This window comes from Phoenix dactylifera, chromosome 16 (assembly GCF_009389715.1).
Source record: "Phoenix dactylifera cultivar Barhee BC4 chromosome 16, palm_55x_up_171113_PBpolish2nd_filt_p, whole genome shotgun sequence".
NCBI lineage: Eukaryota > Viridiplantae > Streptophyta > Magnoliopsida > Arecales > Arecaceae > Phoenix > Phoenix dactylifera.
The window spans coordinates 3,211,154-3,230,653 of NC_052407.1; the positions used below are offsets into that span (position 1 = coordinate 3,211,154).

General features: G+C 38.7%; 1 protein-coding gene across 1 annotated transcript; it reads left to right on the forward strand.

Annotated features, from left to right (window-relative positions):
• The first annotated feature begins 17,879 nt into the window (after positions 1-17,879).
• Positions 17,880-19,067, forward strand: LOC103715724 (RING-H2 finger protein ATL70-like). The gene has a single exon (XM_008803459.3). It carries the CDS (start codon positions 18,086-18,088, stop codon positions 18,629-18,631), a length of 546 nt encoding a protein of 181 aa, XP_008801681.2. The 5' UTR covers positions 17,880-18,085; the 3' UTR covers positions 18,632-19,067.
• Positions 19,068-19,500: the final 433 nt, after the last annotated feature.

Consider the following 19,500-nt stretch of genomic DNA (forward strand, 5'->3'; position numbering starts at 1 on the left):
TCCTCCAGGCGGATCATGTACTGGGCGAGCTAAGAGATAAGAAAAACGAGGGCGTCAGGCGGGGATCAACAGAGCCTATAAATGATGAAAGCGACCAAAAGAACACTCACCGACATGAGACAGACGCAGCTGGCAGCCCCAACGTCAGGGACCCTCATCTTCCGAACCTGCCTGCGGTCCTTCTCCAGCAGTACCGTCTCGATGAGGTTTCGGGCGCCGGCGAAAGTGAAGGCCGACCCCGACTTCTCCCCAGAGTCGGACGGTGGTTCTGTAGTCTTGAATTTAGTCCCACATCGGCTAGAGCGGAAAGGTTCCGTGCCTTATAATGAGGAGGGCGAAGCCTTTTCCTCACGAGGGCCCTTTTGTGGGACAAAACCGTGAGGGCAATCTCCCCGTCAGCGCTGGACGCACGGGCCGGAAACGTCTCCCTCCGTCAGCGCTGGACGCGCGGACCGGAGCGCCCAAAGCGGACAATACCTCGTGGGGGACGCGGTCTCTTTCTGCTCGGCTCGGTTGGGGCTAAGGCTGTTGCCGGGGTGAAAATCCCGCAACAGATGGCGCTAGAAGGAGGGCCAGCCTCCTCTCTCCATTGACTACCCTCCAGGACTGTGGGGGCCCGCTGGGGTAAAACCTGGCCGGAACCTTCCCGCTGGGGGGCTATGTTGTGGGGGGGGAGGGGCCTTGAATTTAGTCCCACATCGGCTAGAGCGGAAAGGTTCCGTGCCTTATAATGAGGAGGGCGAAGCCTTTTCCTCACGAGGGCCCTTTTGTGGGACAAAACCGTGAGGGCAATCCCCCGTCAGCGCTGGACGCGCGGGCCGGAAACGTCTCCCTCCGTCAGCGCTGGACGCGCGGACCGGAGCGCCCAAAGCGGACAATACCTCGTGGGGGACGCGGTCTCTTTCTGCTCGGCTCGGTTTGGGCTAAGGCTGTTGCCGGGGTGAAAATCCCGCAACAGAATCCATATAATTTTTTTTGATGAAACTAACAATCTTCCATCATAGATAGAAGTGTGTGATGATGCAGGTTTTTGGAAAAAATGGAAGAACTCACCCTTAGGGACACATAAGCTGAAGATGGAAGCAAGGATGATGAACTTGAGGATGAAGAAGATGAACATAGGCAAAACCCTCAAATTGAAGATCAAGTTAATGATGATCTGCCCAAAAATGTAGGTATGTTCATAGTCAACCCAAAGGTTTAATTATTGGTGATCCATCGCATGGTGTTGGGACTAGATCATCTCTTAGGGACGTGTAATTACTAAGCTTTTGTATCTCAAATTGAACCTAAAACCATACAAGAAGCTGAACAAGATCATAATTGGATAAATTCTATACAAGAGGGCTTAAATCAATTTGAAATGAATAATGTTTGAACACTTGTAAGTAGACCCAAAGATTATCCTGTAATTGAAACAAAATGGGTATGTAGAAATAAACTAGATAAAAATGGCAATGTAATAATAAACAAAACTAGATTAGTTGCTCAAGGATACAATTAAGAAGAAGGTATTGATTTTGATAAAACCTTTGCTCTTGTTGCTAGGTTAGAAACTATTGGATTATTGCTTGCTTTTGCTGGTTTGGATATATGGATCTTCAAATTTTGAATGTTTAAGAGTGATTTTCTAAATGGTTATATAGCTGAAAAAGTATATGTAGAACAACCGCCTAATTTAGAAAATCATAAATTTCCAAATTATGTTTTCAAATTGAACAAAGATTTGTATGCTTGAAGCTTACGCCTAGAGCTTAATATAAAAGACTAAGCAAATTTTGTTAGATAATAAGTTTACAAGAGAAAATATAGATACAACTCTTTTCATAAAAAGAAAAGATAACGACTTATTAATTATTCAAATATATGTTGACAATATCATTTTTGGTGCCACTAATGAAGTTTTATGTCAAGACTTTGCTAAGCTCATATAAGGAGAGTTCAAGATGAGCATGATAGGCGAACTCATATATATATATATATATATATATATATATATATATATATATATATATATATATATATATATATATATATATTTGGACTTGAATATATATATATATATATATATATATATATATATATTTGGACTTGAAATTAAGCAAACCAAGAAAGAGATCTCCATCATCTAAAGAAAGTATACAACAGAGATGTTGAAGAAATTTGGCATGCAGAAGGCCAAGCACATTGGCACCCCTATAAGCCCCTCATGTAAGCTAAACAAAGATAAGCTTGATAACGGGATAGATTTAAAGCTTTATAGAGGCAATGATAGGTTCATTATTGTATGTTACTGTTAGAAGACCTGATATCATATTTAGTGTTTATATATTTGTTAGAGTTCAAGCTAATCCTAAAGAATCACATTTAACTGCTATTAAAAGAATATTAAGATATCTAAATGTCACACAAAATTTAGGTTTATGGTACTCAAGACAATCATCAATTAAATCCAATTGGATGTTTAGATACAGATTTTGCTGGTTATAAAAAATGATAGAAAAAATACTAGTAAAACTGCCAATATTTTTGAAGTTTAACTTAATTTTTTAGTTAGCAAGAAACAAAATTTAGTAGCTTTGTCTACGGCCGAAGTCGAATATATTGTAGCAAAAAGTTATTGTGCTCAAATTTTATGGATTAAGCAACAACTTGATAACTATGGCATCAAAATTAACAAAATTTCTATAAGGTATGATAATACTAGTGCAATAAATTTAACTAAAAATCCTATATAACATTCAAGAACTGAACACACTGAGATAAGACATCATTTTATAAGAAATCATATTCAAAACAATGATGCAATGCTTGATTTTGTTAGCACTGATTAAGTAATTAGCTGACATCTTAACTAAATCCCTTAGTGAAAACAAATTTAGCAAGATTAGGGGTGAGCTAGAGGTTTGTGATTCTTTCAATTAAAAATCACTCCTCTAAGCCTTTATTTCTTCATTAATTTTCTGATTGATCAATCCGATTTCCTTCCTATTTTTGACTCAAAAAGAATATACTTCTTTGTATTATCTCCTTCTTTTTGAACAGCCAACTCTTAGTGTGAGGAGTCAACTACTAGTTTTGGAGAGTCGACCCCTTGGTGTAAGGGGAAGTTTCGAGTCGACTTTGAAGATGAATGGGATCGTCAACTCAAAGTTGTACAGGCTGTGGAGGAGTTGACATGTAAAATAGGCAAGTTGACCACTCACTTAGGAGTCGACTCAAAGATTAGTTCTAGTCGACCCCGTGTTGAGGGACAGATTTTATATCCAAGCAGTCTCGGGTTCTATTTTATTTCAATTCTTCTTCTTTTTGGTCAAAACTTTCTCCTATCCTCTCTTCCAAAATCACCCATTCCAGGGCCCTAGATTTTCTCTTCTTTGGGTTGATTTGGTTCTCTATGGATCCACGGAAGAAACTTGCCTAACGAATGAAGCGAACAGAAATCCTTGTTCCATCAGAATGGCGAACAAAAAGCGAGGTTAGAATGCATTCCTCCCCCAACTGATGAGTCAGTTTTCTCTCATCCTCAACCAACTCCTAGTAAGGTTTCCCTCTCTACTAGAATTGTTACCACTAAGAGAAAGGTGAACTTTGATTTCTTGGACCGAGAGGATTTCTCTATCAGGAGGAAGTTGAAGAAGATGGTTTGGAAGTTTGTTTGTGCTTTGGATATCCCTACTTACCCCAATCTAGTTAGAGAATTTTATGGATATATAAAGTTTGGGGTAGGAAACTTGGAGTCCACAGTTAAGGAGACTAAATTCTTCTTTGATGTGCCGAGTTTGGGGAGGCTTCTTTGAATGCCGACGTATGGATCTTCTGCAAAACCATTTGGGTGAGCATAGGATTAGACTCCAACACATTTTGGGACATGAATATGTTGGTGAGCTGGAGAAAGAAAGTGCCAGTCAATTATATGTGGAGATGAGGCCTCTTCACCACATAATCAGCAGGATATTCTTCCCCAAGAGAAACATTGTGGTGATGTTTTATATACTCATGATCTATACCTTACGACATGATCTTGATCTTAGTATTTAGGAAACATTGATGTTGAGCTGGAAGAAGAAATCTTGAGAGCACTATTGCACACCAACACCTACAATGACCGCGTCACTACATTGAATGGGATACAATAAGGTTGACGGTCATTGGGTGTGTCATGGTGAGGTGGCAAGCATGATGAGCCTATAGGAGATGAGCGCTACCAGCCAAAGTTAGACTTAATGAACTTGCTAAGGATACCGAGTCACATGCCCCCATGGAGATGCCTTCAGTAGAGCCGAAGTTTCTATGGAGCATGGAGCTAAGGACTTCATGACATCATTTGACTTTTAGCCTCCATATTTAAAGAGCAGCATGACTCACACCGTTAGATTAGATGAGGAGCAGATGAGGTCCATAGTTGAGTGAGTGATTGTTGGACTGATTGCATCTGGAGCTGTTGGTCAGGAGGAGCAGAGAGCTCTTGAGTCACCCATATTTCATTGCCTATGATCAGAGGTTGGAGCCTCATGTATCTTACTAACCTAAATAGTAGCTGAGTTGAGGCATGATATCTCGAACATCTGCTTCTTGGTGACCGGTCAAATCAAGAGAATTAGGGACATGGAGAGGGAGACGAGGACTCTATAGAGCTTTGTCTAGAAGGACATCGAGCACTTTATTTTTAAGCCACAAAAGATTAGTGCAGAGGTCCATGCAATGCTTAAGGACGTTCGGGACGAGTCGAGGCAACCGACCGAGTCTATTACTTCATTTGCTTCTACTCTCATTGAGGCGATTGACATCTTCACTTAGGAGATGAGCACCAGTCGACCCTATCATCACTCATCCACTCAGCCTGGTCCCTCTAGACTATCAGCTCATAGATCGAGGCACTCCACTATTTACGATCTCATCTTCATCTTTATCTTCGGATTAGTCACCTAGGGGTTTTCATCTTCTTATTTTGTACAAATTCCTAGGGATCTCAGAATTACATCTTATTATATGTACTTTCTAAAATATAATACAATGCGATTATCCTTTTTGTTTATGCCTCTTTGCATAATGATGTTACTATGGAGTTATGTATTGCCGCTATGTATCGTCTTTATGTATTGTGTTGACATTACATCTTGTCTTTATGTATTATGTTCTTGTGTTGTTTTTATGCTCTTGTGCTCCTATGTTTATCCTCATGTACTTTTGGACATATATGTGACTTTATCTATTTTAATCAGTAGAAAATGCAATGCATTGAAATTATCAGTTTTGTGAATATGGCTCTTTGCATGTTGCTTACTTTCAATTTCCTATCTTCCATCATCATCTCTTTTGATCATGACAAAAGGGGAGAAAAGATCAAGTTTCGGTAGTAAACAAGGTAGTAAAGGAGAATTTATAAAGGGGAGGAATAATAATTGCTATATTGTGGTAGTAAACCCTTTACAAAGGAGGAGAATTATGTAGTAAGAGAATTTTAAAAGAGAATTCACTATTTCTAATGATTCAAGCACTATTTTTTTTGTATGATTCAATTAGAGTAATAGTGAAATTCCATAAATCTACTTAGTATCAAAAAGGATGTTATTTTCACCAATACTATTTTCTTTTGGTACTTAAAGGTTTTGTCATCATCAAAAAGGGGGACATTGTTGATTTAAAATGTTTTATTCTGATGATACAAAATGTTTGAGTAAAATATTTACTAACTATCTATTTGGAATGTACTAGAATGCTCACAAGAAGCCAAAAATATACCAATCCAAAGCTCCTAATGTGGAAGAATGAAACTCAAGTTATGAAGCTCTAAACTAAGAGGATTCGACCCTAATAACACTACGAGCCGACCCCTGAATGTCCACAAAAAAATATAAGACTGCAATGTTGGGCAGTTTCAAGAGTCAACCACAAAAAAATACGAGTCGATCTCGACACATTAACATGGACTAATATGCTTTCACGAGTCAACCCTTGGATTAGACAACAACCCTAGAACAATCTTGGAAGAATGGCAGAAAAGTAAAAATCTATACTTTTATGAGTCGACCCATGAAGATCATTAGCCGACTCCTATTGAACAAGAGTCAACTCCAGAAGCTAATGAGTCGACCTCATAATGGCCACATATAGAAGACATAAAGTAGCCAAAATCAGCAATGTTAGCGAGTCGACCTTGGAAAATTACGAGTTGACCCTTAGTCATGGATGAGTTGACCTCAAAGAATAGAAGAGTCGATCCCACAATGGCCATAGGCAAAAGACAAAGTGCGGCAAAAATAAGAGCTATCATGAGTCGACCCTTAAAGGTTAGCAGTCAATTTCTAAAGATCACGAGTTAACCCCTGAAGAAGTCAAGTCGACCCATCTGCATTGACAATATAATAGCTAGTTTTTTTGTAAATTAGAATGATTGTTTTCGCCTCCTAATAGCTCTTTCAGCCTGTCTAACAACTCAAAACATCTTCCAAAAACTTTTTGAAGATATAAATACATGGGAACACCGAGGAAAGACAATAAGAGAAGGAGATCATTAAGTGGAAAGAGGAAAGGAATGAGAGACAGAAAAACCAGAGATATTCAAGTGCATTTAGTAAGAGCTTAAAGATTACATCTTCTACTATAGAAAGAGAGTTGGTGCAGAGCATTTAAGTCCATTCATGGCCAACCAACAGCTTTCAAGAGCTAATCAATTCCTTGTTATTTTTTATTATATTTTCTTGTCCTCTATTGTAACAAATTTCAGAGATTGAAACTTGGAAGAAAAGTCTATCCATACCGTGAATTGGATTGTATTAAGCCTTAGAAAAGACTTGGTAGTAGTTTGGTTGATTTCTAAAAAAAATCAATTAGGTTGGTCATGAGCCTGGTCAAAACAGCTGTAATCTTAGAGAGATTGTAGTAAATATTCTCAAAAAGGGTGTTTTGGAAAGTGCACGTAGGTGCAGGATTGGCACCAAACCACTATAAACGTTTATGTGCTTGTGGTGTTTAATTTATGTGTTTATACTCTTGGATATTTACCTACTTATAGCTTATGTTTCCAACTGCACATTACACACATTAAATTTTTATTCCACTATAGTTATTTCTTAAAATTTTCAAAAGCCCAATTCACTCCCTTCTCGGGCTGCATAGCTGGGCAACACCTAGCACATTTCTTCAATCATCGAAATTTGTCCTAGTGTACCACATGACCACATCATAAAGTTTGCCTTGAATGGCATGCATGATCCTGTCATCTTTGAAATTCTGTAATTGATTAGGATCCTTATTCGATGCCTCGATAAGGTGCATTTGGCTTTGAAAAAAATAGCTTATCATTTTCCTCTTTTTCATCTTCTCTTGTAAACTCTAGCTCCTAAAGTCGTCTGCTTCTTCCAACCTTTCTTCCTGCGACCTAGTACCCATTCCAAGATCTATCTCTCAGATCAAGATGAATCTAGATAGCTCTATGGTCGAATCTCTAGCAAAGCAGTCTAACCAGAGGTAAGACCAACTTGAATAATCTAGTGTCCTTGAGTCGATCTCTCTTCAGCTACTTATCCCTAATCTTTCCGACTCCTCATGTTTGGTCTTTTTGTTATTAAGGTAACCCTGAAGCAATTTTCCTATCTTTCCTTATCGCCGTAGTATATCAGAGACCTATTTTATGGCTTTGATTTGGAAAAAAAATCGCAGCCCTCATCAGTCTTGGCAAACCAAATCCAGGCTTTGGGATCATTGTGATCGTGTTTCCTACCAAAAGGCTATTGTTTAGGAGGAGAATAGACTCTTTGACATCTTATCCTTCTTTAAGTTGCCAGCTATAGCGAACTGATCCCTTCTTCTTGTAGCCTTTTGCTTTTGATCTCCTTCAAACAACACTTTACATCTAAACCATTGTATCTAAAGCCCCAACCTTTTAGATATAGGGATTCTCCTTAATCTCAAGCAGACTAGTGAGGTGTTCAGTGTTAACACCATCGATATTTCTGATGATGACTTTGGGATATATTTAGGAAAGAAGGCTAGTTATACTACTCATATAAAGATGTTCATTTGGTGGATTGGGCCCATGACCAAACAAGAATACATGCCTTCATTTTAGTGTGGGTTTATAATTATCATCTCTGTTCCTGGTCGGTCAAGCTTAGGAAAGCACATCTTTGACTGGACATTGCTTTGACTAAGGTTTGGCCTATTGCTTTGGCCCTTATAATTTTAACCTATTTTAGGAAAGTTTGCTTTAGAGGTTGGAGTTGCTGAGGTCTGTTTACATCCCATCTTAACAACTTAACCGGAGGTCGTAGGTAAGCACCACATGGACAAGATTAGATAAAGTTAAGGTAGATGAAATCATGTAATCCTTGCTGAGCTGGATAAGATTCGGCCAAGATAAATCTCATCTATGGTGGTATAGACCAAAGAGGTAGAATTTAGCAATGATGGCTGATGAGTGGATAGATCAATCACATTTACAAAATGAATGAAGTTAAATGGAAAGATTAAACCGAGGTGACTAAATCAATCTCTAAGATATTTTCGAATGTGCATAAGGCCATATTATAGGCTGAAGTAAAGAGAGACGAGCAATGTAAGATGTCTGCAGGCTAAAGCCAAAAAAAGATATAATTATCAGTTTGATAGTTGGTGTAGAGAAACTGTGCCAATAAACATGCATAGTAAGAGGACAAGTGGTATGGTTATTGGAACCATCAAGAATGGAGGCCAGACACGGTGACGACTACTAGAGTGGACAGTTATTATCTTTAGTATAAATAAGTGTAAGTTATACTTTGTATAGATCCTTCGAGAATCCAAATTAATGTATAATCTACCAATAGTGTCTACCTTAGGAGTAGTTATAACTTAAAATCTCCACAACTGTAGCCCAGTGATATACCTTTATCTCTATCCAAAATCATCTTCTTCAAATGATGGTGTGATGGTGGTGAAAGTCCTTGAAGATCAAGGTATTTAGACCTATTCTACACTCTATCCTTACTCTCTTTCTAGCTGATCTGATGCTAATGGCATGCCCATGCATCCATCTATCCTTGCTATTAGATTTGTGCCAACAAGTTCTCTAACATATCCATCCTCTTTGATGGTGTGGAGAGACTCCATGGCAAACAAGGTTCCTTATGAATCTTCCATCTTTGGCTATCTGCATACATGCTTGAGATTCAGCCACCACTGACAAATGCTTTCGAGACTCACCCAGTCGGTTTCCACCTTACTTGCTTGGATCATCCCTTTCTTTGCTTCTTGGATGCTTTAAGAAATTTTATGACGGTTCGGCATACCAGACAAATTCTTTCTATTTTTTCTTTTTCTTGTGCTCCAAAACCCTCTTGGCAACTTTTCCTAAAAGTTGATATGCCTCCTAAAGTGGCCGAGGAGGGTCTTTATAGATGCACTTCCTTGTCCTGAGGGATCTTCACATAGGGTCCATCATTTGTGTTCTGACAATAACAAGTGTTCGAATGAACACTACTCCCAAGCTTCTTTACTCGTTAGTTCAACCATGTTTAGGTAATCCCTTGTCCATATCGCTACTCCCTTACCATCTTATTCTTTAATCCAGACTCGATCTCCTTGGCCAACTTCTATAGCCGATCATGCTTTGCATAGCCCTTTATTCCATTCACTCCTAAATTTGTCGTGATCGAGGACTTTATGATTTGGTGGGATGCCTAGATAATTAAGATTTGTTCTAATAAGGCAACCACCATCCTAGCCATATTAATGGTGAATCCCTTCTTGACTCCAAAGTTGAAAATGACTCCTTTGCTACTTCATTTTGCACAATTCCTCTAGAGGCCTTCTTGGTTTGGCCAGCTGAAATTGAATCTACTATAACTAAAGAAGGCCATAGTCCAAAGGGCCAAACCAGCTATACCTCAGTCCATGCAATTAAATGGAGCAAAAGATGATGAACTTCAAGCTCAAATAGAGACATATCACCTAGTTCCACTCTTGTATATTCTTTTCTCTTTGCACCTTTTTATCCTACTTTTAGAAGTTTTAACTTCAAATTTTTCCCTACAAGCACTCAAAACATTGCCATCTAATTCAAAAGGATTGCCAAACTCAATGTGGACTACTTAGGTCACTATAAAGAGGAATGGATAAGGTCCAGGAGCGAGATCTGCTATATTGGAAAGTTCAATCATATACCAAACTTTCAGGACCATAACTTGCCAGTATAATATCCAATTGAGGTGTCCCGTTTTTGCAATCAAGTAATTTTTTGAGCTCTTTGACATGGCGTCTTCTCTTTACAGTGAGATATATCGAGCAATCAAAGACAAATATTATTATTTGGACTCCAAAATAGACCAATCAATGCATTAATATCCATTTTAGAAAAGACTTTAACTGGATATATCTTCCAATCAGGAAGAAGTAGATAGAGTAGCTAAACATAAAGTAGATGTCGAAGTCGAGATCTACCTCTTACAAAATTTTAGCTTTTTATATTATTTTTACTAGCCATGTTAGGAAAAGTCATCTTCTTAATAACTTGATGAAACTTTCAAACTCTTCATCTCATATGGCTCAAATGTATCTAGGATTTTTTTTCAGATGATTGTTAGGTCAAACAAATTCATACTCTTAAAATCCATCTTTCATATCTCGAAATGACATAGATAGAGATGGAATGAAATCATCATAGTAGCAGTATGATTAATTCTGGTCAAATGACTTTCAAGCAAGAAACTATTATCAATTATGTAATATAAAGGAGGGACTTGAGTAAAGGACTCATACAAGATTTATTCCAAATTTTTTTCCATGCTTCCAGGGCTCTTCTCTTAAATTTTTTTCTAGCTTTTGACTCTCCATCTCCTCTTTCTTTTCTAGCATATTCTACTAAGATGTGTGCATTGAAAGAAATATGATCCATAAATAAAAAATGGAGAAATAATATAATGCATTTTCTTCTGCTAAAATATTCATTGATAAAGAGTAGTGCTTGAAACCCGGTTGAAAAGGGAGATAGCCCAAGCATAGGTGAGTTCCTACCTTGTCTCCTATTGTGTAACATCTTATTCCTCCCACCCACTCCACCAAACAGACCCATTGATGCCTTTAAAAGTCAATGACATGTATGCGATCTTGAAAATAATGATGCAAACTTTTGGTGATGGATTATCATGAAGAATAAATTCTAAATTCTTTCATCCCCTGCACCCCACAACAAAATAAAAAATTGTCAATGCAAGAGTCTGTAAATGACCAAAGGAGGCTACTATAGATAATATGGCCTAAATGATGCTTAATCTAGGAAGATTTGTATGGTTTAGTCAAACAAATAAAATGCCATGAACCAGAATGCTTTAGTAACTCGGATATGTAATTCAAAAAGTCACATAGCTGATGTGTTGTAATTCCTATTGCTTCTATGAATTAGCATCAATTTTGCCATGCAATGCTCTACTTCATTTTTTTTCTAACCAGCAAGCAACATAAACAAGATTGACATTTCTTTACTAGAACATGTTAGGCATATCAAAGAGCTAACTAGAGATTGTTGGGTTTACTACTAGTACTTTAGGCTATCCCCATGTGGAGTAGCCCACACCAGACTAATAGGTGTTGGACCTTACTAACAAGAAACATGTTTTTTAAGTGGTAGCCTACATAATATGAGAAAGAGCGCAAAGAAGAATAGGAAAGGGGCAAGGTTTTGGTTCTATACACACAATAAGGGTCTCATGGTTCTTCTTGGATTGAAGTTTAAGGCACAACAGATTGTTTTTCTTTATTCATTTTATCTACAAGGTTGTTTAATGCTTCAAAAAAGTTAGGATTTCTCTCTTTGAGGGTGTGTCTACTAATTTTGTAAGTTGGAAGCTTGTTCGTGCATTTTTTTGTGTCCTTAAAAAAATTTTGTTATTGTAGACCTTTTGTACTCTTCATCTTATTGATTAGTGGAATCCTGCTTGGTGCCCAAGGTTTTTCTCTTTCTTGAACGATTTTCCATGTAAATTGTTGGTGCTTTTACTCTCTTAGTTGCTTAGTTTTGCTACTTCCATTGAGTTGTTGGTTGTCATTGTATATTATGATTGTGAATATTATCTATAGCTTGCTTAGGAGAGGAGAGGGCACCTTCCTAATAAGTCGTATCAGAACTATGGTTGGTGCCTGCAGGATGTTTGATAAAATTTCTAAGTAAGCTATTAAGATTAATATAATTAGAATGGTGAGTTTAGATGGTGACGATTGGAGAACATGGAAGGGCAAGATATTAGACTTACTTTCTTATTAGGAGATGCATGCTCCCTTGGAGGATGACAATGCCAAGCCTAATGATATGATCGATAAGTGGAAACTCTTGAATTGACAATATGTTGGCTTCATTTGGCATGGATGACAATGTTTACCACCATGTGGAGAATGACACATCGGCTAGTGTACTTTGAAAAAAGTACAATAAGATTTATGTGTTTAAAAAGCTTGAAATTTGAAGTACAAGGAGGGCACATCAATGGTAGATCGCTAGAATGAGTTGCCAAGTTTGGTGAATCAACTTCCAACCATGAACATGGTGTTGGAAGATGAGTTCCAAGCATTACGACTTCTAAATTTGCTTCCAGATAGTTATGATACTTTAGTGGTAACTCTCACTAACTCAGAACCAAATGAAATATTGACAATGAGCATGATTAAAGCTAGTTTGCTTGAGAATGAGACTAGAAGAAAGCATGTGGATTCTTTGCAACCACAAATTCTTATCTCGGATAATAGAGGGAGGAGTAGAAGTCAGAATTTTTACAACCTAGAAAAATCTAAAGGAAGATCCAAGTCTAGAAAAGGCATACATTGTCATAGTTGTGGTAAGCTCGGCCATATGAAGAATAATTGCAAATTTCTTAAGAAGAAGAAAAAAAAAATGAAAGTGAAGGCAAACAAGAGGATAAGGACACCACAATAACTTCTTCTGATGAAGAGTTGATTATTTTATCCGCTTGTGATGAAAACAAACCAAGACTTAGATTGGGTCATTGATGTGGTGCTTCTTGTCATGCTAAAGCATGGTTGGATCTCTTCTCTCCCTACAAGGTAGGTGATTTTGACTTTGTGAAAAGATGAGCAGCAGTGGCATCACAAAAATTGTGGGAATAGGTGATGTTTGTCTTGAGATTAGCTTGGGTAACAAGTTTATACTCAAACATGTGTGGCGCATTTAACACCTTCATTTGAACTTGATCTCCACCGAAGAATTAGATGATGAAGGCTTTGAAAATTGATTCGTTAATGGGTGTTGGAAGCTTATCAAGGATGCTCTCTTTATAACAAGGGAGAGGAAGTGATGTACATATTACCGAATACAAGCTAAAGTGTGCAAGAACCAAATCAATGTCGTAGAGAAAGAAGCTACAATGGAGTTTTTGCAAAGAAAGCACTCATTTCGAATGTCAAAGGTATACCTTTGAATCGATGTTCTCATTGTATTCTTGGTAAGCAATAAGGAGTTTTCTTTACACACACTTCTACTAGATAGCATGATTTATTGGAATTGATTTATTCCAATGTTTATAGACCCATGAGAGTAAAATCTATGGGTGATGCTACATAGTTTGTGACTTTTGTAGATGATGCTTTTTAGAAAGGTGTGGACTTATACTATGAAGCACAAAGATGAAGTTCTTGGTATCTTCAAGCACTTTCATGCTAAAGTTGAAAAAAAAAACTAGAAAATCGGAAAGCCTAAGAAGCGCATCTATACCAACAACGGTGGAGAATATAGAGATCCATTTGAAGAATATTGCAATGGCCATGGTATTCAGTGTGAAAAGATGGAATCTAATACTCCTCAATATAATAGTGCGGCGGAGGGGATGAATTGCATATTTGTGAGAGGATTTGATGTATGTTGTCACATGCCAAGTTGTTAAGATCTTTTTGGGAGAGGCTATGCGCACCGCTTGCTACTTGATTAATCGATTTCCTTCAAAACCATTCAATGGGGATTACCTAAAAATGGTGTGGATGGGAAAAGATACCTCTTTCAAGCACTTGAGGGTGTTTGAGTGCAAAGCATTTGTTCATACACCAAAAGACCAAAGAACCAAGCTTGATGACATGTTAAGGCCATGCATTTTCTTGGACTATAGGAGTGAATAGTGTTTGGTTATAGATTTTAGGATCCAAAAGCGAAGAAGTTGATTAGAAGTTGAGATATTATTTTTTTTGAAAACCAAAGCATTGAAAATTTTGAAAAAGTGAAGAAACCACAAGCCAGTGGAGGTGAACTTATTGATTGAAGTTTTATTTCTCCTCCTATGATTCATGATGAAAGAGGAGATATCCAAAAAGACAAAGTTCAATTAATTGATAAAAATCCTCCTCTTGAAATTGGTGCCGAGTAAGAAAAGCAACCTCCCCAAGAATAATCACCACTAATGCTAAAACTAAGAAGGTCTATAAGGCTACATCAACCATCAAAGAAGTACTCTTATAGTGAGTATGTGATGCTTAGTGATACAGAAGAACCGAAAACTTTCCAAAAAGTATGGGTTCATGAATAAAGGGATAAGTGGCAATAGGCTATGCAAGAAGAGATTGATTCTTTCTACAAGAATTATACATACGATTTAGTGGAGCTACTAAAGGGTTGAAAGGCTTTGAAAAACAAGTGGATGTTTCAGTTGAAAAATGATGGTGAAAATCAAGTCAAGTATAAGGCTCGGCTTGTCATAAAAGGATTTGAGCAACAAAAAAAAGTTGATTTTGATGAGATTTTGTCTCTAATTGTCAGGATATCCTTTATCTATATTATTCTAGATCTTGTTGCAAGCTTTGACCTAGAGTTGGAGCAACTAGATATCAAAACTACTTTCCTTCATGGTAATTTGGAGAAGGAAATCCTATATAGAGCAACCTCAAGGCTTTACTATCAAGAGCAAAGAACACTTGGTTTGCAAAATTAAGAAGAGCTTGTATGGCTTGAAATAAGCTCCTCGCCAGTGGTATAAAAAGTTTGATACTTTTATGGTGAGCTATGGGTACAAGAGGAAAAATATTGATCATGTTGTTTATGCCAAGAAGTTTAGAGATAGTGGCTTTTTCATCATCCTTTTACTTTGTGTTGATGACATGCTTCTGGTTGGCAAGGATGTTGGAAAAATTGGCAAGTTGAAGAAAGATTTAAGCAAATCCTTTGACATGTAGGGTTTGGGGCTGGTAAGAAAAATCTTGGGCATGGAATCAAGCATATAATAGGAAAGCAAAAAAGTTGTGGCTATCACAGAGTATATTGAACAGGGTGCATGATAAGTTCAATATGAAAAATACTAAACCAGTTTGAACACCACTTGTAGGCTATTTCAAGTTGAGTTTAAAGCAAAGTCCTACAAATAAGATGAAACAAATTGAGATGAAGAATATTTCCTATTCCTCCATCATAGGGAGCTTGATCTATGCCATGATTTGTACAAGACTGAATATAGCAATGCGGTTGGTGTCGCAAGTAGATTCCTTCCAAAATTGGGTAAAGAGCATTGGGCAACGACTAGTAGGTAATGAGATATTTGAAAGGCACATCCAATTTATGTATATGCTTTACTAGTACAATGATCACTCTTGGTAGGTTACATAGATTTGGACATAGCCAATAATATAGACACTTGATGGTCCACCACTGAAATGAACTATATCGCCATTACTGAAGCAAGGACTTGGGGCAAGATAAGTATGTGATCCATTGTGATAGTTAAGCCAAAGTGCTATTCATCTTAGTAAGAATGCATCCTATAATGTTGGAACCAAGCATATTGCCCATTCGCTACCATTGGATCTGAGATATCTTGGAAAAGTAAGGAATGAAAATTGTGAAGATCCCGAAAGACTGCATTCCATTGATTTGATGACCAAGCCCTTTACAAAGAAGAATCAACAACTTTGTAAAGACTTGGTGGGTGTAGGAGCTTAGTGAGCATTGGCATTTTGGCGTGGGATGCACTAAGCAATCAGAGTCATCCTCATGGTTTAGAGGATGAGTTTGTTGGGCTTACAAAGCATTTTGGGTTAGTCACATGTGGAGTGGCCCACACCATACTAATAGGTATTGGGCCTTACTAACAAGGCATGTATGTTGAAGTTGGGTACACAATATTAGAGTGAGTTTGTTGGGCTTACAAAGCATTTTGGGTTAGTCACATGTGGAGTGGCCCACACCATCCTAATAGGTATTGGCCCTTACTAACAAGGCATATATGTTGAAGTGGTTGCATACACAATATTAGAAAGAACGCAATGAAATAGAAGAAAGAGGTGGGATTTTGTTTTTCTATATTCATGCAAGATCCTTCTTTAATTAAAGTTCAATACAAAAGCTTCTTTTTCTTCATTCAATTAATCTACAAGGTGTTCAATGCTTCCGAAAATTTTTGGGATTTTTCTTTTTAAGAGCATGTTTATTAACTTTGTAATCGGAAGCTTGTTGGTGCATTTTTTTGTAGAGATTTTCTTATGTCTTTTGATTTTTCTTTGTTGTTGTGAGGATCCATGCGGGCGTGTGTTCAGTCCCACATCAGTTATTTGCTGGGTAGATCTTGGATACTTATACATGATCAAGGAACCCAAATAATAACTTCCGGCTAGCCATTTTGGGTGAAGTCCTGGGTTGTTATAAATGGTATTAGGGCAGACCTGGCCCATAACCTATGTGACTAAAGAACACTGCAGCACGGATCCATTGGGACTGACCATGGGCCAATCATGGTGTTTGTGATTAGATTTGAATAGATTTGAACCCTTAGCTTGACGAGGACGTCAGGGCTTAAACAGAGGGAGTATGTGAGGATCCGTGCGGGCGTGTGTTTAGTCCTACATCAGTTATTTGCTGGGTAGATCTTGGGTACTTATACAGGATCAAGGAACCCAAATAATAACTTCCGGCTAGCCATTTTGGGCGAGGTCCTAGGTTGTTATAAATGGTATTAGGGCAGACCTGGCCCATAACCTATGTGGACTAAAGAACACTGCAGCACGGATCCATTGGGACTGACCATGGGCCAATCATGGTGTTTGTGATTAGATTTGAATAGATTTGAACCCTTAGCTTGACGAGGACGTCAGGACTTAAACGGAGGGAGTATGTGAGGATCCGTGCGGGCGTGTGTTTAGTCCCACATCGGTTATTCGCTGGGTAGATCTTGGGTACTTATACAGGATCAAGGAACCCAAATAATAACTTCCGGCTAGCCATTTTGAGTGAGATCCTAGGTTGTTACAAATGGTATCAGAGCGGACCCGGCCCATAACCTGTGGATTAGGGGACACTGCAGCACGGATTTATTGGAGCTGACCACGAGCTGATCATGGTGTTTGTGATTAGATTCGAATGGATTTAAACTCTTAGCCTGACGAGGACGTCACGACTTGAACGGGAGGAGTATGTGAGGACCCGTGCGGGCGTGTGTTTAGTCCCATATCGGTTATTCGTTAGATAGATCTTGGGTACTTATACAGGATTAAGGAACCTAAATAATAACTTCCGGCTAGCTATTTTGGGTGAGATCCTGGGTTGTTACAGTTGTTGTTGTTGTTGCAGACCTTCTGTACTTCTCGTCTCATTGATCATTAAATTTCCACTAATGCCCTGTAGTTTTTTCCTTTTAGAAAGATTTTCTATTTAAATTGTTAGTTTCTGCTTCATTTGATAGTTTGGTTTTTGCTGGTTTCATCTTCCTAGCAGAGATATGCTTGCTCAGTGATTCGAATGGAGAAAGATACAGCTACGCTTATTAAAGAAATTGAAGCGTACCGTCAAATGCTTGCGTGATTGAAATGTGACAGATCGAGACAGTTCAACCGAACCTTATACTTATACACGGACAATGAGAGAAGCATTGACCTCGTAAACCCTGAAAAATTATCTTGCTCTATGTATTCCACCAGACTCCGTCAAATTTCACCTTCTCCGAGCTCAAATCCTCACTCATTCCCTTCCCCCTTCTGTCAGTACCGTTGACATCTTCATTCCTCCCTTTGTTCGAAGCCTTAGATACCAACTCCCCTCAAAACTATAGAATAACCAGGGCCAATGCCAGAGCTACCCAACCCCAATCTCCACCTTCCCCCAATCACTCTCCCCTTTCTCTAACGTATGTCCAACTTCTTCCAGCCCTTACCAAACCCGATGAGCTCGACAGACACCTCCGGCGATGGCTTGGACCGAAGCTCCGGCGGTGGGCACTTCAGCTCTGACCACACCGGAGAGTTCAGATACGGTGCCGGAGTTTCTGTTGGCATCCTCCTTCTCATCACCACCATCACTCTGTCATCCTACTACTGCAACCGAGCCAACACACTGAGACCAGCGCCGCCTGACAACGGTGCGACGTCCGCGGTGGCCGACGTGGAGGCCGGGATCGACGAGGCCACCCTGATGAACTTCCCCAAAGTGCTTTACTCCGAGACCAAGCTCCGCGACGAGGGGACGACGAGTTCATGCTGCTCCATATGCCTGGCGGACTACAAGGATTCCGACGTGCTGCGAGATCTGCCGGACTGCCGGCACCTGTTTCATGCCAAGTGCGTCGACCCGTGGCTGCGGTTGCATCCGACGTGCCCCGTCTGCCGCACGTCGCCGCTGCCGACTCCCCTTCCGACGCCTCTGGCTGAGGTCGTTCCACTGGCAACGCACTCATGACTTGATAGCATGGAGGTGTAGCAAGTTTTCATTCTGTTTTTCTTGTAATATTGGGTTCAAGGTAGGATTTTTCGCTGCAACTTATGGATGATTAGATTCAAGAAGAAGTGTTTCGCAAAGCAATTCATCGGATTCATGTGAATTTCTTAAGGAAGATGGAAGAGAAGGAGATAGTATGGGATGTTGCATGGAATTTCAGATTGGAATTTGGCTCCTTCAGTTGGCATTCCACTGTGTATAATAGGGAGAGGTTCACCAGATATTGCTCAAAAAAAAAGGGGGAAAAAGAAGGAATCACAGATCCCTTCCGGCCTTTTTTTGGATAGGTCAAAAGATGCATGCGAGAAATTAATATGGATTCCTGTCCTATGAATACTGTTCCCAAATCTGATCAATCTACCCCTCTTCTACTAATGTCATAAAAGATTTCAAATCATGAAAGTTCATGCATTCATAGGTCAAATTTCGCTTCAATTAAATTCGATTGAATTCTCCGTGTTTATTTCAGAATGACTGTGGAGTCATGCAACCATGGACCATGCTGTTGGATGGGTCAAATGGTCAAGTCAACATGTTTTTTTCTTCTTTTTTTTTTGATAAAAAGGGAGTTTTAGCAGTATAAATCTGAACAGAAATACAAGCCAGATCATAAAACAGTAGAAAAGTGGAAAATAAATATGAAAAGAAAGGGAAGACAAGAAGGAAAAGAAAGAACGGGGATTGATTAATTTCTTAGATAAGAAACTGATCTAATCCAAGAAAAGATTGGTTATTAGAGCCATTACTTCTTGCACCATAGATCTCTTTCCTTTGAAGACCTTTCTTTCCTTTTTGATTCGAAAGCCCAGAGAAAATGTTAACCTTGGTAG

Bases quoted from the DNA above. Each gene is read 5' to 3' on its own strand.
- LOC103715724 (XM_008803459.3), top strand. From the start codon at position 18,086: ATGTCCAACTTCTTCCAGCCCTTACCAAACCCGATGAGCTCGACAGAC.